The sequence below is a fragment of the Vanellus vanellus genome, assembly GCF_965231255.1.
Source record: "Vanellus vanellus genome assembly, chromosome: 2".
NCBI classification, from domain to species: Eukaryota; Metazoa; Chordata; class Aves; order Charadriiformes; family Charadriidae; genus Vanellus; species Vanellus vanellus.
The window spans coordinates 169480315-169508311 of NC_138906.1; the positions used below are offsets into that span (position 1 = coordinate 169480315).

A 27997-nucleotide genomic window follows, 5' to 3' on the forward strand; every position below is an offset into this window, starting at 1 on the left:
GGAAGGGAAATATCCCCGAGTCTCACAACACATCACTCTGGAGAAGCTGCACTTAGCAGAGGGGAAAAAAAGCAAAACAAAACATCATCCAATCTGCACTCCCGGTCTTGATCTTTATTAGTTACAGTTTCAGAGGGGATACAGTTTTGCTTCTAGATCTTGTTGAAAGCAGCAATGTCAACGCTCTGCACCTGAAAGAGAACAAAGGCAGCAGGTAGAGGTCACCAAGGCATTTTCAAGACATTTTAAACAACAGAAAACACTTGTATCAGGGATTTATTCACAGCTTGCGCTAGCAATGCTCAAACCAGATCAAGCACAACCCAGGTTTTAGGGTCAGCTCCCCAGCTGTGGTAAGAGGACCTTTAGGGACTGGGATTTAGTATTTTTAGCAACATCCACCACAACAGGACACTGCACCATGCTAGTTACTGTATGAATCTTAAAGACAGTCCAGCCTATGAAGAACATACATAGAATCATAGACTGGTTTGGGTTGGAAGGGACCTTAAAGATCATCCAGTTCCAATCCCCCTGCCATGGGCAGGGACACCTCCCACCAGCCCAGGTTGCTCAGAGCCCCGTCCAACCTGGCCTTGAACACCTCCAGGGATGGGGCAGCCACAGCCTCTCAGGGCAACCTGTTCCAGTGCCTCACCACCCTCACAGTGAAAATTTTCTTCCTAATATCTAACCTAAATCTACCTTTTTCCAGCTTGACGCCATTCCCCCTCATCCTCTCACTACATACCCTTCTAAAAAGTCCCTCCCCACATCTTCTGTAGCCCCTTTAGGAACTGGAAGGCCACAATAAGGTCTCTCCAGAGCCTTCTCTTCTCCAGGCTGAACAACCCCAACTCTCTCACAGCCTGTCCTCCCAGCAGAGGTGCTCCAGCCCTCTGATCATCTTTGTGGCTCTCCTCTGGACCCACTCCAACAGGTCCATGTCTTTCCTACATTGGGGGCTCCAGAGCTGGATGCAGTACCCCAGGTGGGGTCTCACCAGAGCAGAGTAGAGGGGCAGAATCCTCTTCCTTCACCTGCTGGCCACACTTCTTCTGATGCAGCCCAGGATTAAGAGAGTTTCTAACAATGCTAAGATTAAAGAGCAGAAGTTCCTGATTTACTCTACATAGGCTATCTCCTCCAGCTGCAGCCACCAAAGTTAACTGTGTCCACCCTGGTGCCACCCTGACCAAGTGTAAGAGCAGGGGTTCCCCAAAATAACACTCGGTGGGGACTGGATGAGCCTGCAAAATGGCTGTACAAAATATCTGCATCAGCCAGCCTTAAAATAAATACGTATATAGAGAGTATAAAGGGTCTCAGCAAGAAGACACCATCACTTCCACACATTTTTCTTTTAAAAAATCCATGTTTGCCAAAATCTGCAAATAAACCTTAATTAAAAGTTAGCCTGTGGGTCAGACATCACCTAGCATTACACAGCTTACTGAAGAGACTTACGTAGTCTTCAAACTTGGTGATCTCCTCCTCCAGGATGTCTGTTCCGACTTTGTCATCCTCTACTACGCACTGGATTTGGAGCTTCTTGATGCCATAGCCTACTGGGACCAGCTTGGAGGCTCCCCACACCAGCCCATCCATCTGGACAGACCGGACACACTCCTCCATCTTCGCCATGTCAGTCTCATCATCCCACTGCAAAAGCAGGAATAAGAACTTCAGCATTTTTCTAGCGATCGCTGTTAGCCTCAAGAGGCATCCAGTGATTTAAAATTCAACACGTCGCCTCTCTACATTTCAGGTGATCCAAGCTTCCCTTTCTCAGCTGATCTTTCCCACCAGGATTAGCTGATGGGGTTAGCTAAGCTAAACCTGACTTCGTAGCAATGCTGCATCCATGGCGTTTTGATTCTACCTACAGGCACTGCAGACACGAGGGGAATTCTTCCTGCAGCAACACAACTGCTTTGGAGCGCTCACTTCAAATGACTTTTACCAAGGGCATCTCTCGGAGCTCAAGCCAGCCCAGAGGTTTTTGTTCTACCATGACAAGTTGACAAAGACAGGTTTATTCTCATCTTTAGGGCATTTATTATCTGTCTTTTCTTCAAAGAAAAGGGTTACTCCTGCTCAGGGGAAACTCAGATAACTGCCTGCACTTGCCACCATGCAAGGAGCAGGGCAGCAGCACAAAGGCGGCAGCTGCACCTCGCTCTGACCCCTTGTTTGGAAACCTGAAGGTCCTGACTTCACCCGTCCCCTCGGATGTGTGAGACGATTGACATACAGCCTCCTGCAGCACAGCTGTACGGCCTCAGTGGGGAGCTCCCCCACTGCAGTTACTCACCGGCTTCACATCCAGAAGGATAGAAGACTTGGCAATAAGACCCGGTTTCTTGGCCTTCTTCTCTGCGTACTGACGGAGTCTCTCCTCCCGGACTTTAGCAGCTTCTTGGTCTTCCTCTTCATCATCGCTACCAAAAAGGTCGATGTCATCATCATCATCTTCCTCTGCAGCAGCTGGCTCAGCTTTCTTTGCCGGTGAAGCAGAAGGGAGCTCCACTTTCTTGGAAGGAACACTGAATGGTTCCACTTTCTTCATTGGGGTGATGTGCATTCAAGTTTGCATGAAAGAAAAAGGGGAGAAGATTAACCTGAAGTTGAATCAGAGCAGCACTCCGGAGAAGCTGAGGAACAGAAGTCTACATTGCTCAAGACAGTGAACATAGCCCACAACATGTGATTTGTGGAAAGAATCAGCTCTCGGCCATGAAAATAGGACATTTGACCAGATGGACCTTTGAACTGGTCCAGCATGGTTTTACTTTTAGAGCAAAAAAACACCACCTAGCCAAGAGCTGATCCTTCTCCTGAAGGCTCAGGATACCTAGACCATAAATGTTTGCACGGAACAGCAGTTGGGAAGGCAACCAAGCATCTTCCCCCAGTGTGAGGAGGGATCCACACATTCTGTAGGCTGTAGAGATCACCAGCACCACTGGTAGCATCTCTTCCAACCTACAACAAGAATTCATCAAATTGGTGCCACACATTCAGGTCCCACAGAACTTTCTCTTAAATTAAATGCATTCTTAGAGGGGACGTGTATATATCGACTCCAAACTTCCACAGATCTACACCAGCTCTCCCTAGCTGAAATCTCTAACATAAGCTTCTTCACCGGTCTTACACAGAACACTCCTCTCTACACATAGTTTTGGGGAAAGATGATGAGGCAGCTGCCAAAACTCCTGGAAAAGCTGTAACAAACTCATCCTAACCATATGTATCTCTCTGTCTTCAGACAGCCAGGAGACCTTGGAAATAACCTGGCACTTGGGTGACGGTGAAGCATTCAAGAACAGCACTTTGCCAAAGCTCACCTGGGTTGGAGGAACCGGTGAGGGCTGGTGGGAGGTAGATGACTTTTCCAGAGCATTCAGGCGGCTTTCCAACTTGAAGATGGCCATCTGAAGGTCTGCAACAACTGTGAGAAAAGGGAGGGGGGGAAAAAAAAAGAATAAGAAAAAGAACCTTATCTTGTAGGCTCTGCATCAGCTCTCAAATCAGGAGAAATCTGCTTCCGCTCAAAGTGGGCTTTAAAAACACCAATTGCCCCAGTGAGAAGGAAGCCTGCAAAGCTGCGATAAAGACACTGGTACGTGCTCACCTGACGACAAACTCACAGTAAGGGATCCACCCCGCAGAGGCGGGACCCCATCTAGTTTTGCTTTCATGCCACAAGATCCTCCTACTTACCACTGCGAAGGTTTTGATTTTCTACCTCCAGGTGAGAAATTCTGGACAGGAGTTCATTTTGGTCACCAGCAGGCGCAGAAGAGGTTGTGCTCGCACTCTGCAACAAGGAAAAGCGAGGTGAAACAAATCTGTATACCTACTCCCCAGAGCTCAGCGGTTCAGCGAAGCAAAGCAGAGTCATGCCTTCAGGGAAAAAGAAAATTTGAGAGCTAATCTAAGAAGGAGGACATTTTCTCTAAGGTTTTATAAAAATATACTAGCTCTATAGAATGAAGCGTGGAACGTATCTCGAGAAATTTCAGCTGGCACCAATGAGCAAAGGATAAAGTCATCCTTTGTGGTCTCAGATCACAGACTATCACTAAACACACAAAAGGGTTTCAAAGTTTCACACTGAGCCCCCTTAAATGGGGCGGTTGGTCTCCTCTCGCAGCCAAACGGCGGCACAGAGCACAGAAGCGACCGACCTAACGTCACACAGCGAGTCACTGCGAAAGCTGGAAAGACATCTCAGCATTTCTATACTCCCACTTTCCCCAGCCCAGCCTTTAATTCCTCTCAAAACAACTTAAACCCTACTCTAACACATCCCGTGGGAGCAATTATACCGATCCAGCTTCAAAAGTATTTGTTTTAACAGCAAAAAAGAGTTGTGTGTTTTTTTTTTCTAAGGAGGCCCTTATCTATAAATTCAAATCTGCTAAGGCAAAGAAAATAAGAGGCCTGCACACTTCGCTTCAAGTGTCATTTATAACTGAATACAACAATAGAGGAAATAATTTTTACTCTTTCAAGCGCACCCTGCATGTAATTATAATGCAGCTCTCGGTTGCAGTTGACAACGCTTCTGAGATCTCAGCAGTCACTTAAGAAGGAGAGAGGGAAATACAGGGGTTAAGATGAGGAATATGTGGCACACAGAAAGCAGGTCTGGGAGATGCCTGGCCCTGGGACGGAGCAGTGTGAGCTGCTCTGAGAAGGAAGGTCAAAGAGACCCTTCTCCACCCACCCAAAAAGGGACAGGGGCCAAATGTCAAAAGCACACCATGAAATCAATCTCCAATGCAGCCTTCGCAGGAGGCGCAGGCTCAGGAACGCAAGCGCCGATCTGCAGTCCCCAGACGCCAAGCTGGGAGAGAGACCTAAACGCTCTGCTGTAAGATCCTGTTCTACAATCAGGTGAGCTACGACAAACACTTCTTGTCATAAAGAAGAACTTGGTCCATCTCTCCAAGGCAGCACTGTCCTTGCCCTACAATGTGCTCTGAAATCAGACTGGTCAGGATTGGAAGGGATCTCTGGAGATCATCCAGTCCAACCCCCTGCCAGAGCAGGGGCACCTCCAGCAGTTGCACAGGACAGCGTCCAGGCAGGTTTGGAATGGCTCCAGAGTGGGAGACTCCCCCACCTCTCTGGGCAGCCTGTGCCAGTGCTCTGCCACCCTCACAGGAGAGAAGTCCCCCCTCAGTTTTAGATGGAGCTTCCTATGGCCAAGTTTGTGCCCGTTCCCTCTTGTCCTGTCACTGGGCACCACTGAAAAAAGACTGTTCCCATCCCCCCGGCACCCTCCCTTTAAGCATTGATAAGCACTGATAAGATCCCCCCCCTCATTCTTCTCTTCTCCAGACTAAAAATCCCCATGTCCCTCAGCCTTTCCTCATCAGAAAGGTGCTCCAGTCCCCTCATCATCTCTGTAGCCCTTTGCTGGACCCTCTCCAGCAGTTCCCTGTCCTTCTTGACCCAGGGAGCCCAGAACTGGACACAATATTCCAGATGTGGCCTCACCAGGGCAGAGTAGGGGGGGGAATAAAAAAAAAAAAAAAAAAAAAAAAATCACACAACCAGCTCCATCCGTGCACAGGTGACTTACAGCAGAGCGGCCTGACTGCCTCTTGTGACGGGCAGAAGGGGCTTCTTTGCTACGAGGAGCTGTCTTCTGCTGCAAAGGGCAAAAGGTTTGGGGGGCGTTTGATTCAACATGGAAGAAAGAAAAGGATTTCACTCATGCTGGAAGAGGCAGATCAAGTGCAGGAAGCAGATCCACATGCAGGACAAATTGTCAAGCAACGAGAAACAGCCTCACACCAACCACACACCCAACAAAGCCTGCACAGAAACATCTATCCGTGAACTCTGCCATTTTCTTGTTAAACATCTCAGCGCCTGCAGAAAGGTCACGCAGCGGGGTGGCAGAACTAGACGGAGATGTCCAGAGCACGGTCTCAGTCATCTCCCCATCTGTAATGTCAGCGGGGAAGCGGGTGCAGATATTACTGCAGCACGCTCCGCGGTGTCCTCTAGCTCTCCCGTCATTAGGTAAAATCTAATACCTGACAGATGCAGAAACACATGCAAAGTAACCAAAACTCTTAACAAGTCCCCACTTACCACTAACGCATCTCTGCTACAGAGGAGTAAAGCAACACAACACCGGTCTGCACTAACAACTCAAGAAGACCCCTGTACAGATTTCCACCCTCAGGTGCACCACCGAGAATGGAGGCTGCTTGCCACAGCGGGCTCATCACACGAGCCTAACCCTCAGCCTTACGCCCCAACAACAAAAATTAAAGGTCAGATTAACTCGTTGCCTGACATCTTCCTGTCCTAGTCCCACCACCAGGATCAAGGTCAACTTTAATTCACCGAAGAGTGAGTTCTGGCAATAGTCACATCCATCCCCACGCCATGAAAATGCACTTATTTTGACTCCTGATCAAACACAGGAGCTGCGAAGAGACACACAGCTGGGGTTTTTTCCCCCCAAAAGAAGCCTGCTAATTCAGCTAAGTAGCAAGCACCAGATATTTGCCAGTTTGAAGCCCCGGTCATGTTTTCAAGCTAAATGCTGAAGCATTTCAGCAGGCTCTGCATTTGCCCTGGCGGCTGGCTATCTTGTGCATGACTGTGGATCATAGAATCCTTTAGGTTGGAAGGGACCATAAAGATCATTGAGTTCCAACCCCCCTGCCAGGGGCAGGGACACCTCCCACCAGCCCAGGTTGCCCAAGGCCATGTCCAGCCTGGCCTTGAACACCTCCAGGGATGGGGCAGCCACAGCTTCTCGGAGCAACCTGCGCCAGGGGCTCACCACCCTCAGAGTAAAGAATTTATTATTCCTTATGTATGATCTAAATCTCCCCTCTTCCAGTTTGAAGCCATTCCCCCTCGTCCTATCACTACATGCCCTTGTAAAAAGCCCCTCCCCAGCTCTCCTGGAGCCCCTTTAGGGACTGGAAGGCTGCAATAAGGTCTCCCTGGAGCCTTCTCTTCTCCAGGCTGAACAACCCCAACTCTCTCAGCCTCTCCTCATAGGAGATGAGCTCCAGCCCTCAGAGCATCTTCGTGGCCCTCCTCTGGCCCTGCTCCAACAGGTCCATGTCTTTCCTATGTTGGGGGCTCCAGAGCTGGACGCATTACTCCAGGTGGGGTCTCACCAGAGTAGAGCAGAGGGGCAGAATCACCTCCCTAAAGGATGTTGAAGACTCTGCAAGACGGCTACGCCTATTTGGTGCTGCAGAACAGCCCACTTTCAAACCCTAGGTCTTAGGTTTAGTGGAAGCATTTGCCACAGAAGCCATCCGTGTCTCCACATTTCTCTTCCCTGTTAGTAATGACCCCTCAAAGATGAGAAATCTAAAAATTGAGGCAGTACCATCTACCTTTATGCTCGCCTAGAGTCTCACACAGAATAGGTCAAGGCTGCTCCTCCCTGCAGTCTCAAAGGAAAAACATCTACAGCTTTGGCAGGATGCCTCCAGCTCGAGACAAACCTGCCAGCCTTGGGTGGTTGTGTCATCCAGGGGAAGTTTGAGGCGAAAAAAATCACAGCTATTTTCCCCAAATGGCTGTAGCTGTGGCGTGCAAGAGTAAGGTGAAACTCGGGTCTGGACATTCTCAACAAGCAAGAGCATGGAAATATGACGTTTTGTTACCGCAACAGACCTTTTGCAGTACTATAAAGTCCTACGACACAAACTTAGCTGTGTATTGCTGTCAGATGCTGTCTGTAAAGCTTTATATAGCATCCAGGGAATCGTGCAGAGCAAGGCAGAGCTCTGTAACGCACAAATTCCTTCCCTTTTCACCCTTCCTTTGCCAGCTTACACTGAGCCTGCAGGTGAGACGACATTAAGGTTGCAAATCCAGATAACGAAACCCAATATTCTCAGTGGGGCATTTAATTATGGACCTGCCCATCAGTATGCAGTAATACAGGTAGCACAAGCGCTCGAGGAGCTGCAGCACAGCTATCGGGGGTGGCTCCGTGGGGAGTCATCTCACCTCCAGGATTTCTCAGCTGCAAGTTGCTACTGAGGGCTCTGCAGAAAATGGCAAGATTAATTAACAACCTGGACGCACCTACAGGTTAAACAGCCACAAAATTAATACGAATAGTTCAGTGCTGTGCACCTGGATGAACAGATTCGGCATATTACATATGCTAAAATAATCCTAAACCAGGAGTCACTTGCTGCTCAGTGCTGTATTTTTCACGCCTGTTTAAAAGGGAAGTTTACGCGGCGGGGGCTCACAGCGCTCAGAGACGTGGCACAGCACTTAAATCAACACCCTGTGGAATTCAGACATTATTTGTTAGTCCTGAGCAAAGCCAGGGCAGGGTGAGCCTGAGCACAGCCATGTCTTGCTGGCAAGAAGAGAGGGTTGCCTGGCGCAAGCAAGCAAGAGATTAAAGGTCTTCACAAACCAGATCAGTTGTCCTTTGGGAATATGTATCCTGTGTAAAATACAGTATAAAAGGCACAACGCTAAACCAAGTTCCAAATTCTGGGAGATGGTCAAGCCACGCTTTCAGAAATTGTGGAAAAAGTTGCCTCTATGAGACTGTGGGCTTTCCCCCAAGGTGTGAATATTTTAAGCTTCTAGAGATGTGGTCACCAACCTAAAGCTACACACTACCTACAGTGTGCTTTTTTTCCTATGCACAACCAAGCGCTATTTCCTCTTCTGACTCAACTGTGCCACGAGGGAGCTTGGTAGAAGTGTTTGTGAATTTTTATTAAGGGCAGTATTCAAAATCCCAAAGGTGGCGAGTTCCAGAGCATCATTTGGGTCACTTCCTGCACATCGTGTCGTGGTCAGAGCTCTTAAAACCTTTGTTTTTTTCTGAGCCTAAGCCACAGGTTTTGTGCTGAACCCACATTAGCGATGCACTGATGAGTGCTGCAACCTATTAAAAATATTTTACATTGCAGAAGCACTCAACAAGCGCAGAACTGCACCAAGGACTGCACAGAATTTAATCATCCAAAGACTTCTTGCTTGTGAAGGGTAGAAAACAGAATCTAGCTTCAGCCTCAAAGGGTTTTCAACATCTGGCCTTCTCTATGCTTTGACTCTCTAAAACATACTTTAAAAATCAGAGATGAGAGCACTGACTAATGAAGAAAAAGTTGGCAAAGGTCACACTTCTTTTTGGATAAAGCTGCAAGTGCTTTGTGAGCTCCCTGACATATCAAGGGAAGAGCTCTGTCTGGACAACTACAAGTAAGAATTCTACGTATCAGCTGAAAGAAATTTGTCTGGACAACTACAGGTAAAAATCTCTTCCCTCGGTACGTCAGGCCCAACCAACGGACACAGATGGAAAGCTGGAACTTCCCTCACTACAAGTAGTATCTGGAGGTATCAATCCTTTTCCCTTAATTTGCGTTAACCAGTTACAAAGAACTGCATGCAGATTTTACAAGCTCGGCTACAGATGTCATGTGTAGATTTTCCAGTCCAGAGCTCACGAAACATTCACAGCTTCGTCCAAATACATCTACTTTGTGCGTGCAGAGATACAACACCCTTCTCCTCAGGTCAGTCTACCTGAGCTCTGGAAACAAGGGAAAGTTTAGCCGTGATCAGATACACAAAACTGTAGGGAAATGATGAAGAACTGAAGACCAAAGACCATCAGGATGGATCCTGGCTGGTTTCCTACAGAAGGTGCGACTGCTGCCTGCACACACGTTTCTGAATGTGACCTCCAAACACTTTATCAGAGGTTTTCTGGGAACTTTACTTGTTTGAAACCCAGAGATACAGAAGCTTTGTAAGAGGGAACTTTGGCAGAGAGGGGAATAACAGAGCTTTAGACTCCCACACCAGCCGCTTACCCGGTGACATCCCTTTCGTTACAGCCCCTAGGGAGGGTTTTAGGAAGCGAGACCTCAGTCACCCGCTCTGTTGGACTTGCTTATCTCGGGCAAGTCCATCCTTCCCCCATCTCAGGTCCCCATTTGTAAGATTTCTCCCCAGTTGCAGTCTCAATGCCACCAGCTGCAGTACCGCACATGTTAACGACTTCATTTCTAGGAAAGCATTAGCAATTGAGCAGATGTCAACCGGAGAGATTGTTTAAAGCAGAGATGACCATGCAAAGCGGGATGACAGGTATGTGCAAACAAATGTTTCCAGCATCAGAGCTTTGTATCCTCCTTCGGGAGGTACAAACCACTGCCCTCAACCCTTCTAGAGCTCATTCACACGTTTCACAACACTGCTATCCAGCTGAAGCCGATCTGAAACCAGCCTTGGCTGAATTTCACACTAATCTTCCATCTTCCCATCTTATAAGAACCAACTCTTCGCTTGCTACGTCTTTAGACTCCTGACAGTAACTCCGCACATTCAGGTGGAAGGAAAGACTAAATCCTGACTATAAAAACATGTTCCGTAGATCAGACAGTATGAATTTGACTTTCTGAAACATAAATCCAAAGTTTAAACACGTCCTAAGGTCAAGCCTGCTCTACGGCACAGCTGTCCAATATTACTGATGATCCTTCAGAAAGAAAAGCTACAAAAGCTGATGTTTCAGACCTGCTTCTGAACAGCTCAGTCTTTCTAACCCACACAGAAGATCCAACCATGGGTTACTGCTTCAGGTTCCAGGGCAGAGAGGTGGCAATGTGCAGAAAAACTGAAAAGGTGAGCTCTCCGGGGTATTTTATAAGCCAGGATCAGGCATGATCAGTACAATGGGTTTACAAAACAGTAAGGAGGTCGCCGTTGCCATGTGCTCTGCTGACCCAAACAGCAGCATACTTTGAGAGCAGAATGGCAGCTATAGGTTAAATTACTACAGCATGCCCCTGACAGCAACAAAGATTAGGGTGCAAAATGTTTTCCCTAAGAGTCGTGCAGAAACACAATGCTTTTCCTTGCAAGCCGTCACTGGAGAGGTCTCAGTCTACTTGTTGCAACAGCCCAGATTCCAGTTTTAAGGCCCTATGGCTCAGACCTGACCTTAAATCCTCTAATCCGCCAAGTTTTCTTCACAGGAAGAAAAAAAATCCAGCAGATGAGTTTTTTATATTCAGCACTAACCCCAACAAGTGCCAGCAGGGGTGTAAACGACTTTATATTCTCAAATTTCTGTTCTGGTTTTGGTCTGGTGCTTTGCAAGTTCCCCCAGTCTTCCTCCACGACAGGACTTGGAGGATTCATGCTTCTCACGCAAAGAAGCTCTTTAACAGGAGTCATGGGCCAGGGCAAGAAACTCATCATCTTTGGCGAACCACATACCATTCGGCAAGATGAGAATACACCTTCAGGGTAGACCAGCAGCACCACCAGGCGATTTATATTTAGGTTTCCTGCCCCTACTCACCACATCCAGCCTCTGCTTCTAGAGGAGGCAGGTCTTGAAGGAAGCAGCAACCTTGCCCAGCTTGAAAAGGTCTTTCCAAAGGCATTTAACACTGTCTGTGCAGAGAGTTCTCCAACCCTGTTGGGGACGGGAGCTCATTTCCCCACACATTTGCCTTACTGAAGTCCAAACTAAGCCTTTGACAGGGGCTGATAGTCTCTACTGGAAGCCCAAATGTGTTATTTCAGATCTGAACTTAAATGAGCCAGTTCAGGGAAATCTTCCCTAAGCTGTTGGCTGAAAAAACGATGCTGAACTAAGAAACCAGCACTAGAAAACCTCTAGGTATTTTCCTACTCAAACATGTTTTCATTTGGTTTTAATATTAGTAATATGTCCCAACTTTCTATTGATTCCCCTGCTGCATTCAAGCTGTATTTGGGATCACTGAACCTAATTGAAGCAAATTTAATCCTTTCCCACCATCCTTTCAGTAAATTTGCCCTCCTCTTCCTGCATCCACATCAAAATTTCCAGTGCAGTACTGAGGATCTTGGATCACTCACACGAGCGGTTGCAGAAGTTGCTTTTGTAGCATCCAGTTCAACGACACCTCCACGGGGAAAGCAATTAGCCTAACTCCTTCGCATTCACCCCAAATGTACAGCTCCTTTCTGCTTATGTTAAGGAGGAATATTAAATATTCCCCTTGAGAAAGGCTCGATTCCCTGTTGTTGTACTGATCTTGATAGAAACTGAGGGTGTTAAATACCCCAAGAGGGAGCTGTGAGGCCAAATCAATACAGATAAAGGATGGATACCCTCAGATGAAAGATATGCACAGCTACGTAGTAGTCCCATTGCAGAGGTAAGAAACCAAGACGTGTGGGCTCTAGTCTGTGAGTTTTCTTCACTCACGAAACCAGTCCGCTTACTAGTTTAAGACCTCAGCTTCCTATTGAAAAATTTAAGTTTTAATAGTGCTGTCTGTACAGAGCAGCACAAAAACACCTCCAGAAAGGATGTGACTGAACTTCTACAGGATGATCCAGACAGAGTTAGTAGCCAAGCTGAATTCCCTAGATGCAGCAGATGGAAGATACCATTTTTTTGCACATACCCTAACTGAAAGCAAAACAGGAAAGAGAAGGTGGCAGCTCAGTGTACCCCAAAAGAGACATACATACTCCCCGCTGGCAGCTCAGTGCTTTGCTACCCAGCAAGGTTATTTTAACAGTGACTCGTAACTTGTTAGGTAAGACTTGTGGGAACATTCCACCAGGTGAAAAAGAAAAGAAATGCACAGTTAAAGAATTTTAACCTAAATCCAGTTAGTTTTAAAAAGCACTGCAGGCTAGCGAGCAGGTAAGCAGCATGCACTCTAGTAGTAACGGTGCTCTTGAACGGATGGAGCTATGCTGGTGGTACACAGCGCTGCACACCTTAGTCTTCTCCTCTAACTTAAAAATAAGAAGCCACACAATCTATGAAGTGGTCACAGCGGAGTTCTGTGAGATACACCACAGCTAAAAATGGTTGCAGGTAGCCAGCTGGTGAGAGAGCTCGGGTACTCACTCCGGCCAGCGATTTCTGGATATTCTCCCTGGCTCTGGCAATGTCGCGTAGGATCGTGCTGGCTCCGTTCTCCTGCAAACAGTGCAGAAAGAACCAAGATGTTTTTTGTTTTGTTTTGTTTTTTTAAAATATGAAACATGGGAAACTGGTCAGGGGAGTTAAAAAACAACAACAACAAAAAAAGGGGGTTAAGAATGGGGGAGGGTTCCTTCCAATGATTCAGCAAGTACTGCAAAATTAGCTGCAAGGGTTGGATCTAAATGAAGCAGCACCGACTGCAATCCCTGGTCACATCAGGCCACGTGCCCAGAAGATCATCCAGTCAAGAGCTTTTCAAATTTACCATTATTACCCTGCACGGTTCGGCCGGCTGCCAGCCAGGCAGAGGGCTGGAGTCACTTCAGTACTCCTCAGAGATCTATCATTAGACAGCTCTTTTTCGGAGTACTACCTGTCATTGTATTCAGGCACGGAATGACAGCCTTAACTGAAGTCTTCCATCCAGAGAGGAATGATCCAGAGTACAGCAGCACAAGATTTCTCCCCCCCCCTCCCCCCCTCCTCCTGCTGCCGTGCCTCAGCTTAGATTTGGAAAATTCCCTTCTCAGGACACAAATTCAGTTTCCATGATCCATTCACTCCTTGCCTCTCCTGGACTGCAACCCCAACAAGCAAGATTTGAGACATGAAACTGCCCACAGGCCAAAAAAAACCCATGTCAAACAGATCACAGAAGAGCAACAGCCTGGACGCATTCACGTGGATACCACTTCCAGGTTGCAGGAAAATGTTTTAAGGAGCGTGGATCTTTTTCCTTAGCAGGGAAGTGGCTGATAAACTGCCGCAGAATCTTCACCAGAGCCTTCACACCACCTCTCGCAGGCAGAACTTCTTCACTGGAAACTCCTTATGTGGCACGAAACAGTCTAACCGTAGAGGTTTGCACTTTAACATCTACTTCAAGAGCTTATCTCGAGCTTCTAATTTTTATGCAAGTGTCCTAGGTGCTGTGCCACCGCTACGCTAGCATGGGCAGCAGGAATAGACAGAGTGTGCCTAGAAGCTATATTACTTAAGCAAAAAGCTTCCCCTTTAACACTTGCAAGACAGCCATTTAAAACTCTAAGCAGCTTTCTACACAACCAACCAAATGCATAAGCAGTTAACAGCTCTTTACGTAGCAGGAAGAGGTTATGATAGCTCTGTAGCTTTAATAATAATTTCAGGCTAATATTTAAGCTTGAACTACTTCAGCTCAGGTGTGCTTGCTTCCCCTCCACCAGCTTCCCCCCGACTCACCAGTACTGTGATGCAGTCTTCTGCAGGAGCACACTGATTATTGCAGGGGGGTACAAAGAGAGGAAAGGAACGTAATTCCTGGTCTCTTCGGAGCCATGGTGCCTCTCTTCAAACATCTAGAATCTCACAGATACCCAGTATATCCCTCGCCATGGGAAGCTTAGCTGCTCCAAACCAGCATCTTTCCCCGGCTGAATGGGGACAGGTCAATTCTTCGCGCAGCCCAGTCACCAGAACTGCAGCTTTGGGGGCTTGCGGCTCAAACTGTGCCCCCACTAGATCACAGACAGCATTTGTGCCTTGCCTGAAAAGATTAAGAGTAACTGCTGCAACCTTAAACTGGTTCACCTCTTGTTACAAGGGCCTCTGATGTTCCAGTACACTGGTGGTACTGGAAAAATTCTTCACAGTCCACAGAAGATGGTATTTCAAAAGGGGATTATAACTGGGTGTAGGCTCAGAGAGCTCCAGAAAAGACTCTCACACTTGGAAAAAGCAGCACCCAGAGCAGAAATAATACAGCAGTACACATCCTGCTGGATCATGTCCTTTCACCCACTCTGTACCAGCTCTTAAAGCTCCAGCACTCTGCTAAACCCCTTCTGAGAACAAGCGTTACCTGCTGGTGGGAAGAGCTGCCAAGTGGCCCGTTCATCTGCTCATAGTATCTTCTCTCAGCGTCGTCATACTTGTATTTGTCAAACCAGATCTTCTCATGCTTGAAGTAGTCGACTGCCATGTTTCTGCAGAAAGGAAAAAAAACACACACCAAAGTGAGTTCCTGGAAGTACTTAGGGTTAGCAGCTTGCAACGAGTTCGTCAGAAGAGCGTTTTCTTCCCCCCTAGAGCTGTGCCTGCAGCTCTCTGCTTGGCAGCAGAAAGCTTTAAGTAAAGAGGATCCTATTAAGAAAGCAGGGCAGTCTAATCGCCCACCCGTCTGGCCCGGTCTGACCTGCATTTAGTGACAAGGTACCAAGTGGAGATAGAAGAAACCAGTTGATCTGTACCTTCTTCCACAAGAAAGCTTTCAGAGCAGGATTTTCTAGATGGGAATCTGCTGCTAAGAAAGATGTCTTGGGTATGAGAATCAAAAAGGGACTAACGCTTTGAATTCTTAAGACGCCAGGCCATGGTAAAACCAAAGACCAAAGAATATGCAGCTCCAAGCAGCACATGCCACGCTACAGCATGCCAACGAGGGGACACCCTACGTGATAGCTGACTCCTGACACTACAGCTCGCAAATTTAAACACGTTTCAGTCTTCCTTGAACACGATAACTGCGTTGAGAGCAACTGTTGGCGGTCTTAGGCTAGTACATATCTCTACCTGGTCACGCCATGCTTCACTAGGTGCACCACCCAATCCTCCTGTAACCAACAGCCTGGCACAGCATACTGCCTGATGGCGACCAGCCTCCAGGACACACACAATTTACAGTGGCACCACAGGTAACCCACACACATCCTGTTTTGGAAGCTGCTGCAACTGTTTAGAAATCAAAATCATCAGCAACGCAACACTTGCAAGGGACAGACACCTGGCACTACAAGGAGGAAGAGCATAAAACACCTTAACGCTGCTGTGAAATGGTCCAAGTTATTTTTCTTCAGCGCAGCAGCTTCCAAAGGTTAATTTCTTAACTCGAAGGCAAATGATGGACCCCTCGCAACAGTAAGAGATGAGGATGTGCCCTTATTTCAAGCCAGAGGACAGCTGCAAAGCCAACATCAGTTTGAGGAGGTGGCGAGAGCAGGGAGAGAGCATCACAATGAAACCACACCATTAACAGCTTCCACCACACAACGCCGAGGGAGCAACTAACAGCAACTCGCAAACCTTTTCCTTAACAGCTCAAAATCCTGCAGCTCTGCGGTAAAACAGTTCCACGAAGCCAACAGGCGAGTCTCTTGTAAAACAAGCATCCTTCTCATCTACCCATTCAGAAGAGACCAGAGGCCACCACACCATACAGGTCCTCTACACCGAAGCCATTCCCAGCACTCAAACCCTTAAGACCCTACCTGAGCTGCCAACCAGTATTATTATAGAGAACCCCACTTACAAACAAACTTATGCCACGTATTTACAATAACACACGGACTTTCCTGAGGAAGGGTGAAAGGCATGAACAAGTACCTACTTCTGTCCCACTAAAGAGAAAATTATCCCAAATAGACCAGGGTGAAAGGCATGTGAGCTCTAAAGCTTGTCCGTAACCCCCTTTATCACTTGATGTAAAAAAATCTTAAAAACTTTCCAACAAATCCTAACAAACTCAAGGATCAGAAGTGTCAGAAATAAGGACTGATGCTCCAAAAGCCTTTTTTCCAACCTTAGCACTGCAAAATAACATCTAAACCTTCGGACAGGCTCCCAGGGCGTTACAGCTCTCTGTGCTGCAGACTTCAGGATTTAGCCAGTCCTATATAAAAGCACATATTTAATGCAGAAAGCGAGGTATCACACTGCGCCTCATTCAGGACTTAAAAAGGAAGTCTTTAAATGTTTCTGTCCATAAACTGATTTATAACTGCACGTTCAAACTATAGTCATCTACAATTCAAAAAGGAACTCTTCCTACCCAGCTACATACACGCACACCAAATGGGCTGTAACCCAATAGCCCTGTCCCAAAATTAACAGCAGCTTCCAGACTGAATAGCATAACAAACTTCTCCCTCAATGAAACAAATACAGCACATGCTCCCACCAGGCTGATGCTCTGAATTGTACTTCACGGTCATCCCCAAACCTTCTTTGAGTTGGATACCAGTAGCGATGCTCAAATATAGTCACCTCTCGCATGGAGCTCAATGCCCAGCCTATGTGCTCTGCTGGAGAATTGGGGATAACCGCTTCTCTGAAGGACCTTGTGGCATTTTAACAGAAATACACAGCAAATAACTACCGCTAATATCTCAAATTCGAAGATAAACACTGCATCCTCGGCCACCTCAGTAGGCCTGTTTAAAACACATGATTACTCCCTCCAACTTCTCACTTCTATGGCATTTTACACGCAATAGCGATACAGAAAGGGGCACAGCTCCAGGCCCCCCCAAGTAAAGAGGGGGTCAAACCTTAGCTCACCTCCCAGCCCTGACATTAAACATTTAACCTCTGGCACCACACAAATCATAGAATGGTTTAGGTTGGAAGGGACCATAAAGATCATTGAGTTCCAACCTCCCTGCCAGGGGCAGGGACACCTCCCACCAGCCCAGGTTGCTCCCAGCCCCGTCCAACCTGGCCTTGAACACCTCCAGGGATGGGGCAAGCCACAGCTTCTCGGAGCAACCTGCGCCAGGTGCTCACCACCCTCAGTCAAGAATGTCCTCCTAATATCTAATCTAAATCTCCCCTCTTCCAGTTTGAAGCCATTCCTCCTCATCCTATCACTACACACCCTTGTAAAAAGTCCCTCTCCAGCTTTCTTGTAGGCCCCCTTCAGATACTGGAAAGCTGCTATAAGGTCTCCCTGGAGCCTTCTCTTCTCCAGGCTGAACAACCCCAACTCTCTCAGCCTGTCTAATACTACACCTTTAGCCACCAGCACTGATCAGGAGAAGGGGGATCTTTGAAGGAGTCGTTCCACCACCCACTCCCCCCCCCCCCCCCCGTTACCCTACCCATGAAATAGTCTCCTTGGCTCAGGAGGAGCATCGCCCTACAGCAGCATGCGTGCATGCTCGGTCCTGCACACACAAAGGCCGCCCATCTTCTACACATGCAAATTCTTTCAGCTTAATCCTGACCCATCAGTTTTGCATGTGTGAGTGTTACCCCAGAATAAACTTCTCCTACTTCATTTCTGGCGCAGGTAGGATTGAAGCATAAGCAGCTGGTTGGGAGGGTTTTACTACAGCGGATTCCTGTGTCTCCGTACTCTCTCCCGCTCTTGACATTTTCAAAGCCTCGGCTGCATAGTATCGTGATTCAGCACTGTCATACGTCGACTTGTTAAGCCACACAGTTTCACTGTCCTTGTGCAGAAAAAAGCAGGTAGGCGGAGGTTGGTCAGCATCACTGGGAAGCAGAGAGTCGGTGCCGATCTCCATGTGTTTGATGCCTGTTTGCTTTCCAATGCTGTGGTCCCTTCTGTCCTCGTGGTGGTTCTTCAAAGCTTCGGGGCAGCCACGTTGCTGCTGTTTGACTTTGCCTGATGGGTGGCCATCAAACATGTTCTCGTAGAAGCTCTTCTCAGCATCATCATAGAGAGGTTTCTCTAACCACACCTCTGACATGAGAGCCTGCAAGGTTGAAATCTGCGGCTTACCATTTACCGTCTGGTCTACAGAGCCAGGCAAACCAGTAACGAGGGAAGAAGCAGAACCAACAACGACATCTGGAGCTAAGCTTGGCGTAGCAGGAGTAGGCAGGGCTGTAACATAGCCCTCGTCCGGCGTTCTCAGCCCAACAGTGCCAGCGTTTGACTGCACAGACGGGATGGTTAGGACGTTTGGAGGAACAAAGAACTGAGATTTTTCAATAAACATCTCCTCAGCCTTATCAAAGTCAAACTTGTTGACCCAGACACCCTGAACAACATGGTGACACGCAGACAGGCTACCATGGGAGCAGGGAAGGGCTGCTGAAAGCATCCTGGGCTTAGGAACATCTTGGACCGCCTTTGACCTGGCCACTACAGGGGACTGCTCAGCAGTTAGTGCAGTCTCAGGTGCCTCCTGGATCTGACAATCCGCTATTTTTTTCCTGTACACGCTCTCGGCGTGATCATAGAAAGGCTTGTCAAACCACACACAGTCAGCTACCAAACCTGTCAGAATAGAGTCTAACTTGGAGGCCACGTTTTTGGGTTTTGGAGAACGCTTCCGTTTCCTTTGTTTCTTTCCATTCCTTGCTCTCTTCAGGTCACCCTTGAATTCACTTTCAACAGAGTCGTCATTGCAGACTCCGTTTACAGCCTCTACCTCCTGGCACTCCTCGGGGGCCGCGGCAGCTAGCATAGCTTCTCTTTCGTAATGTAGTCTCTCTGCTTCATCGTATTTGTGCTTGTCTACCCACACTTTTTCTACGGGGCAGGGAGGCTTCCTTGTCCTCATCTTCCAAAGAGTGGCAGCATTAAAAGATAAGCACAACAATGTAGTCGCAGCAAAACTAAATAAAGCAAGGGCATGCATCAGATGTTAGTAATTTCTTAAGTAATACAAGAGTGTCAAAAGCTACCATGCCATTATTATTCATGGTAAAGAGCCGAAGCATTTGGTTCCATTTTTCCTTCGTTATAAATTTTAATTCAAAGAAATTAGACTGTCTAAACAGGTCCAGTTTCTGAAATATACATTCCTCCTATCTGAAAATAACCTTCCTCCTAAAATACTTCTGCTGTCCTGACAAGTATTTGGCACATTACTATTTAAAAATAAAGGCACTGGCTGAAAGCACTTCAAATTTCACTTTTGAAGACAACTAGCAGGAAAAAAAACCACAACCAACTAGATTTTGTTCAAATCCCTGGTAACGTAGAAGATATTTTTCCTAGTTAGTAGATTAGCCCTTAATTACTTGTTTGGTATTTTCAACTAGGCACTGATTTGAGAAGACAAGCTAAAAATAGAAAGATGCCCCAATTATTGACTATATCTAGAGGTCATTGCTTACACCTATTTGTGTTTTGCTACTAGAAAGCCAGCAGAGGGAGCTGACTGAAAAATTATGACTCCGTTTTGGCTTAAAACCCCAGTTACTGGCAAATTAAAATTGACCAAGAGCTGGAGAACTCATTATTATATTAGCTTACCTCAAAAATCTTCTATTGAAATTAAAAATATTGCAGCAACTTTGTGTCTTCCTGCCCTAGTCACACCTTACTAGGAAAAAAAAATAAAAATCAAGCCACTTCAAGCATGTGTAGATTGGAAATGGTATAGGAAATACCTTTCCAAGTACAGAATTTACCATACTGCTCAAATACCTAATAAGTAAGTAACGACCTCTCTGCCAAACTCCACGTGGTCACACCCTGGAGTTAAAAAATAAGGGTCCAAAAACGAAGTCCCTGTAAGCCAGCTCTCTCTTCAGCTACCGACAGCTGCAAGTTTTACAGCTACAAATTTATCTGTAACAGCTTGCCAAATAAAATTCACATACAGCTGAAATAACCTCCAGACTTCAGCCGATGGCTTGCAGTTCCAGCCGTTCTTGGAAGGTTTTACAAGCTTTAAATCCAGGGCTTGACAGACCAGTAAAAACAATAAATTATTATTACAAGTAAATCTTTGCCTTTTTAAACTTTTTTTTAAATAGTTTCAAATATTAAAGGAATGCAGTACTATATTTAAATTATAAAAATCAGTATGAAAAGCAAAAGTAGATTTTTTTTTTCCCCTCCCTTCATAGGATTGTGAAACTGCTCTTCCACCAGCTGCTGAAAACATCGGGACACAGCTAAAAATGTTTTAATATCTAAATGGAAACTTATTTTGAAGTCTTCATTTTACTTTACGCTCTCCTCTTGCATTTTACACCAGTTACGGAGCAATAAAACACTTCTTAGTACAGATAACTAGAAACAAACCAGTGCTTTCAAAAAGCATTAATCTACTTTTTACCATCAGCATCAAAACCACCCCAGCTGGAAGCACACGCATTGCAAGGTAGGAGCAACGCTCCGAGCAACCAGTAACTCCAGTCTGCTCGTCAGGGTAAGCACTGCTACTACAGCTTCCATGGCGTTATCATCAAGCAGTAAAAAATGACATCACGTACGTCATGCGGCCAGAAGACACGCCAGTGCCACTAAAGAGCCTGCACAAGTTATTTTGAGGTACAAGAATATGTTCCTGCTGTAATAAAAGAAATCATTGAGGCAGCTTCATCTTCCTGATCGTCTCGGCTGCTGGACAAATAATTTTAGATATTTTTATATTTTTACACGGCAAAGAGCATCCCCCCCCTTAAAAAAATAAATCTTTCACCGAGATTTAAATGGGATTCTTGGAGAGTAACGTCAAGCTGAGGCAACATCTGCTAGAGCAATGGCTGCATTTCAGCCATTTGGCAGACTGGAAAGGATTAAACGATGCAAATTAAAAGTGTTGTGCACAAAAGCACGCGTTCTGCAGTAACAGCCAGCCGGATCTACTGCGGTTACCCGCCAGCACAAAATCCACAGGGAAAGCAAATTGCACAACTGAAACTGCATAGGTAGGACAATACATGTGAATTTTTAGGTTACTTCGGTCGATAAGGACTCCTAAACAGACCAGCTTTCTGCATTTGCCTGACATGCTCTGCTTGGCTCTAAATTCATGGTCATTTGAGTTATCGCAAGGAAAAAGCATGATTTAGAAGTGAATAAAGCCTTCAAGGAGATCCTTTATTAGGAATACGTCATTACCCCAATGCAGGTGTTATCGTATTCTGAGGTTATGACTTAAAACTATTTCAGGAAGAAGCTCCAGCGGGTGTAACAAAAAACCCGACATGACTCAATGTAGCTCAAACTGCCACACCTTTACATATTTAATTTGCTGTTGATATTTCTTATAGAAAAAACATGACCATTTGACAAAAAAAAAAAAAAAGCCCCAAATTTTAGTTATTATTATTGTAGGTGATTTTGCTCAAGTTCTTACGCAAACAGCTTCAAGCATTGAAGTTGCAGCCCCCACATCACTCATCTCAAGGGTAAGGCGCGTTACTGAGGACTCCAGCTATCAGGAGGTTCTCTCAAATCAAAGAACTGTCTTGAATCAAAGACACAGATGGATTTATTAAACAAACCTGGAAAGGTACACTTATTTCCAGTGGAAATCAGAAAACTGTGCAATAATCTGTCTAGTAAGAAGATCAGTGCCTATATCCCCCTGATTTTCCAAAAAATGCAAAAACCACATGACAACTAGAAAGTACTTACTTTTTTAGCTCCTATGATAGCATTAAGAGAAAAGATAAAGTTAGAGAAAGTTTCCAGTTCTTGAGATGCAGCAGCTCGTCAGCAAGGACACAGAATGACAACAGCCAAATATATCATCATATAGTTAAATCTCCCCATACATAATACATTTAATTAAACGTACAGCTGGTTAACTCTCTAGAACTACGTTATGTTCAGAAACCAACACCACAGACAACCAGTTACTTTAAATTTAAATAAAAAAAATGCACACAACCAGCAGGATCCACCCCCATCATGACAGGGAACCAGGCAGAGAGGCTGCCAACCTGCCACACCAATACTGTCAGCTGGTACAGAAGCGAAGCTCAGGTCCCCCGGTTTCAGGTAACTAAACACCAAGAGCAAAGACATGAAAGAATTCTGAAAATTTAACAGTTATAATGTCAAATAATGACTTCACACGACTGTAGTTATTTCTACCGGAAGTTAGCGATCTGTAAAACATTCTGTGAATGAGACAGAAAAAAGACACACTAGCGCCAATATTCAGCCTACTATTTTTTTTTTAGGAAAAGCATCAATAAGACATGAACGACAGCAGTCGAATTTAAGAGCCATACCTATAAGTCCACACCTATGAAGCCTGACAAGACACAGCTTCTCATGCCACCAATTCAACATTACACAGAAGAAGAGGTATTTCTGCAAGAAAGCAACACAAACCCCCAGGCCAAAGTGACCACAAGAGTTCCCCATCAAATCTGGCTCACAGAAATTCAACTACTTTTTTTTTTTTTAGGAAGATTATTACCAGGGAAAATCTTCATAAAATACCATTTTCTGAAAACTGCTCCAAGATAATTGCAGCAACTATTTGTTTCCATCAGGGGCCAAACCTTAGATTCAGTTATAAGAAAGACCAGATTTTCAGTGAAGTTCACAAACACAAGCAAAAATTGGAAAAAAAACAAAAGTCATTTCTACTCTGTGTTCATAAGTTACCCCAGAGGAACCTGGGAAAAGGCATATAAAAGGATTTTAATTACAAACCATCACCTGAGCTGATGCAGACACCCTGATGAGAGCTGTGAGCTGCAGACCACTAACACTAGACCAGAGCACTACCAGTTCTCCCAGCATCCAAATTTACTCCAGACAAGACACCAGCCCACAATCCTACTTCAGCCAAGTCTGCTAAATCCCAGTACGACGTGTGAAGGGAGTATACCTGATCTGACAAAGTCTGGAGGGACAAACTTACCTCTTCAAAGGTTCTGGAAGAAATTTAAACTGATTTGGGCTTCTTAAGAGCCTGCAACTTGTCATGCCGCTCGCCAGCTGGTGTGAGGCAGCCAAGATTTACCACCGCACCAAACCACAGCCTGCACGGTTGCTTCAATGTTTTCCGCCTGGTATTCTCAACTACTCGCTTCACTTCCTCAAACAGTAAGTTTTACAATTAAAAGAACATGCTACGGTTTTATGAACGCTCTCCGCTGGCAAAAAGCGCACAGAAACTAAAGCTGAATTTGAAACCCATCAGTCCACGCACGCTCAGAAGCAAGCTGGCAGCTCAGGTTGCTCCTTCAAACCACATTCATCCGCTTCCTCGTAACATTTTTCAGAAGTGAAGCAGTTTTTTATTTAACTAGCATCATTTTTAGCACAAAGATAAACTCATACTTTGAGACGGAAGCAGCAAACTTTCCAAAAAGTGCTTAAGAAACACAAATTTGTGAGTTGAGTAGAAAAATTTAATGGTTCTTACTACACACACAAGAGACTGGGCTCCTGCATACCCAGGACAATTTTGCTTTTCCAGTGACAGTGCAGACAATCTATCCAGTGTTTTTCAAAGCATAAAGCCACTGGAAAGGCAAATCCTATTATTAATATTTATCGATGTCAAATAATCAAATACTCCCAAGTAACCAGAAGAAAAAAAAAAAAAAATCATTAGGCAATGTTTAGGCCTCCCACGTACCATTAAAGAGGGCTTACAAAAACCAGAAAGAAGGATTTTTGATCATAGCTACTGCTTCAGAGCTTTGGGCTTGGTGTTGTCTTGTCACCACGTCCTGGATATTTCAAGCCAGAACAAATCTGTGCTGTACTTCCAGCGCTGCAGGGAAATGCATGAAGTTAAAAATAGGCAATGAAAAGGTCTCTATTGTTCTGTAAATCCAAAATAAGCTTTGGACTTCAGCTATTTGGCTGCATTATCCCTTTAAGTCTAGCTGCTTTTTAAAAAGTCATTAAAACAAAGAGTACAATGCATTACCCCTAAGGCTGTAGCCAAAAAAAGAAAGTTAAGTCAACTCCATTTATTTGTTTAATGAAAGCCACTCTTTCTCTTCTGTCCATGAGAAAGTTACATTTATCCTGCATTGAAAGGCCTATAAAATAAATGTGGCTTTTGGGGGGAAATCAGGTTATAAGTATGTCTGTCGCAGGCTCCTAGAGACCTAAATTCCTAAAATCAGCCCAGCACAATTTCTTACACTGGAACTGAACTGCAATTTTAATTTCAGCTGTGTGTCAGCTCCCAACTAGGCACAGCAACTCGGGCAGCACCACAATTTGAAAGCAGCTCTCCCAGAAATAATTTAACAGTTTGATATGGCTTAAAATATTTCAAATAGCCTTGAAAAAAAAAGTATCTTTAGATGAGCAAGAGTTGCAAATCTCATCCATCACTGATTTTTGGAGGGATGTGACAGCTGCTTTCTGCAAGCCATAACCAAGAAGGCAAAGATTACAGTCATGGTACGCTCCTTTCTTCAGAGAAGACATGAAAAATGGGCATCAGGTGGCACTAGGGGACATGGGATGATAGAGACACAGGGCAGCTCGCTGTGGTTCGACCCCAAATACACCCCGTGGACCCAGCCCCAAAGGTTCGGCAGGGAAGTCCCAATTTCTGAAGGTCCAAGCAGCAATTAAGCCAGCACTGGTCGCTCTTCCCCCAGCCCAGCACTGATGGGTTCTCACTGCAGGAGATTCTATCCTAATATTTCATCTTGCGTATTTGCTTACATGCCTTGGCACAACTGATTTTGACCAGGCCAACACGGTTATATATTTAGTGCTGCTGTCCTACGGCATGGCACACCAGCCTCCCCACCAGAAGCTCCTGAACACTCATCCCAGCAGCAGCCAGAAAAATAAATGCCAGAAAACCCAGAAAGGGCCCATTTGATGTCAGCGAGAGCAGAGAGGGGAGCAAGAAGGTCCACGGGCACCACCGCTCTGTTCCTTTCTGCAGCCTCAGACTGGCGCCTGGGCTATGCCACACTCAGGACATCTGCACTGCTCACGCCTTTCTAGTGAAACGCTTCTCTTCCCAAAACTGCTACTGCTGCAGTCCTGCACAAAAGCGAGAGCCGTTCAGGCACCAGTTAGACACAGCTGCTTTGCACCTACCTGCTCTACAGCAAAGGAAAGGCAAGCATCGACCCTGCCTCACCTCCTGATTCTGTTGGGTTTTTTTTTGTTTGTGGGTTTTTTTTTTTTTCCTTATCAGCAATTCAGAGTTTAAAAAAACTGAGACTGGTTTCACACCAGAGGGTTTGATGGCCTCTTGCAGCTGAAGGGAGCAGATCCACCCCCTCCTCAACACCAGTGCTAAGTCAATACAGGCCGTTAAAGCAAAAGAAAACATTAACGCTCATGTAGTATTGCTCTTTTGCTGGTTTAACTCTCTAAATTGGCTCTCCCCCAACTCACAAGTGGCAGAGCCATCTGCTCAAAGCAGGACATGCAGTCAGGACAAGGACCACCTTCATCACCTTTGCTATAATACAAAGCTCCACACTAACCTTTAGCCAGGGAAAGGACAACAACTCCCAACCTTGATCACCTAAAAACACGACTCTTCCCTCCCTCCAAGCAACAATGCTGCTGATTGCTAATGAAGAGATAATCAAGGACATGGGAAATCAGCAGTAGGGGAAGACAGGAAAGAAGTCATCTTCACAAGAAAAAGCAAAGTAGTTGAAAACAAACAGCTTAGGTGAAAAGAAAAAAGGCATACCTGCAAGGTCAGGGAGAAAGGGGGCACACCTAGAAAAGGAGAGGAAAGAATTACAGCTATAGGGTAAAGCAAAGTTATTTTGTCCTCCATAATGAGCACAACAGGATTGTGAACATCAAATTACAATCAATTCCAAATACTCAATGATCTAGACGTGAAAGAACAAACCCGTATTGATTTCGGCAAACACCCGGAGGTGAGGAATGACGCAACTGAAGCAGCCTCAGCAACTTTAGCTACAGCTGTAATCCTTCACGAACCCCCAGGGAGCACATTAGTGGCCTCTGCATGACAACTCCTCCCCAGCTCTGCCCATTCCCCAAATACAGTTTTGGAAGGGGTATCTCACGAGTGAGCTGTTGTGGAAACAAAAAGGAAAAGCAGAAAGAGCAGGACAGGCTGCCGGAGGCACCACCAAGGTTACAGAGGGGTTGGGAACACCAGCACATGGAGAGGCAAGACGAACAGAGCCCAGGTGCACCTACAGAGGACACACAGGACCACAGGGGAGGCCTGACTTTAAAGGGCTCCCAGCTCCAAAGCAAGTTTAGGGAGGCAGCCAAGGGTGCTGGGCCACAGACTGGATCAGACCGCTGCTTCAGTTACAGAGGGCTGCCAGCTGCTCTGCGCCAGGACAGGGCAGCAGCTCAAGTTTCCCTTTGCAGCAGGTGACTTGACAAGAAACCCTTGCCAAGATGAGAAATAGGGAGAAGACCAAACCCCCTGAGACACTCAGAGCTGCTGAGGACAGAGGGGGTTCCCTAAATTCCCCTCCCTACCAGGGCAGGAACAGCACTGCCACCCTCCAGACTTAAGGGGTGAAGCTCCGTATAGCAGGGGTATCCCCAAAATCAGCACCCCAACAGAGAGAGAACTTGCCCCCCCTCCCAAAAGGTGGGCAGGTTTAGGGAGACCTCCAGTACCAGCACTCCCAGTCCTTACACCCATAACAGGGTGCTCTTGCAACCCCCTATGTAGAGCCTGTGAACGGCAAGCAACCCTAGAGAGATAGCAGAACACTACAATCCCCCTTTCTCTAGGGCTCGGAGGGCAGAAGACATCTCCCAGATAACAAGGGCCCCCCCCACACCCTCCTTTCTTGGGGTGTGAGGAGACCCCACAGGGAAGGGGGAGCCTCTCATAACCCTCTTCCCAAATCTATTAACAGGAAAGAGACCTAGCAGACTGGGGGGACATCACCCCACAATTCCCTGGGACTGTGAGTGGGGGAAAATAATCCCAAAGACCAAGGGCACCCTAAGCCCTCTCCCTCAGGAATCCGGGGGGGAAAGAGACCCCACAAATAATGGCGGGGGGAAAAGAACCCCTATTCCCGAGGCCGTGAACAGGAAGGGACCACATAGATGACACGGGAATCCCACAACTTCCCTTCCTCGAGACTTTAAGAGAGGAAGAGATTCCTACATATAATGAGGTTACCCCAAAACTCCCCCCTTCCCTGCCACTGTGAGGGAAGGGGCCCCACCGATAACGAGATACCCCCAAAACCCCCTTCCCCTGGCCTAGAAGCAGGAAAGGACCCCACAGGTAACACGGGAGGTGATCACAAGCTCCTTCCTGGGGATTGTGAGAGGAGAAAGGGATCCCACGGATGCGAGAAGCCCCCACAACCCCTTCTTCTGCCCCCTGAGGACGAGAAGACCCCACAGATCATGAGGGGCTTCCACCCCGTCCCCCCAAAGACGTGTATGAGAAGCAAAGGACTCCCTAGAGACCCCCGAGTATCCCATTACCGAGACCCACGGGGAAAAATGAAGGAGCGGGGAGGCAGTGTAGGGTCGCGGGGGGTGGTGGAAGGAGCACTCACCAGCAGGCGCTGGGCCCGGGGCAGGCCGCAGGCGGCTCCGCTCCGCTCGGCCTCCACCAAGGCAAAGGGAGG

The 27997-nt window shown here is 46.4% G+C and overlaps 1 protein-coding gene across 6 annotated transcripts; it reads right to left on the reverse strand.

Moving 5' to 3' along the window:
- Window positions 1–92: 92 nt before the first annotated feature.
- Window positions 93–27997, reverse strand: EEF1D (eukaryotic translation elongation factor 1 delta). 6 transcript variants are annotated; one of them, XM_082499146.1, is made up of 10 exons: window positions 27926–27986; window positions 26098–26126; window positions 14820–14943; window positions 12902–12973; window positions 5597–5662; window positions 3727–3823; window positions 3351–3454; window positions 2315–2563; window positions 1468–1662; window positions 93–191 (listed from the first exon to the last, which is right to left on the reverse strand). In XM_082499146.1, exons 3-10 carry the CDS (start codon window positions 14937–14939, stop codon window positions 153–155), a joined length of 942 nt encoding a protein of 313 aa, XP_082355272.1. In that variant the 5' UTR covers window positions 14940–14943; window positions 26098–26126; window positions 27926–27986; the 3' UTR covers window positions 93–152. The 6 variants fall into 6 exon arrangements, with proteins under 6 accessions (XP_082355272.1, XP_082355270.1, XP_082355271.1 ...); XM_082499144.1 differs by having other exon boundaries at window positions 5597–5665; XM_082499145.1 differs by lacking the exon at window positions 26098–26126 and having other exon boundaries at window positions 5597–5665; window positions 27926–27997.

Bases quoted from the DNA above. Each gene is read 5' to 3' on its own strand.
- EEF1D (XM_082499145.1), bottom strand. From the start codon at position 14,939: ATGGCAGTCGACTACTTCAAGCATGAGAAGATCTGGTTTGACAAATAC. The intron at 3,824-5,596 runs GTAAGTCACCTG...TCCTTGTTGCAG, and splicing joins GGCAGTCAGGCCGCTCTGCT to AGTGCGAGCACAACCTCTTC. The intron at 192-1,467 runs GTAAGTCTCTTC...GTTCTCTTTCAG, and splicing joins TCACCAAGTTTGAAGACTAC to GTGCAGAGCGTTGACATTGC.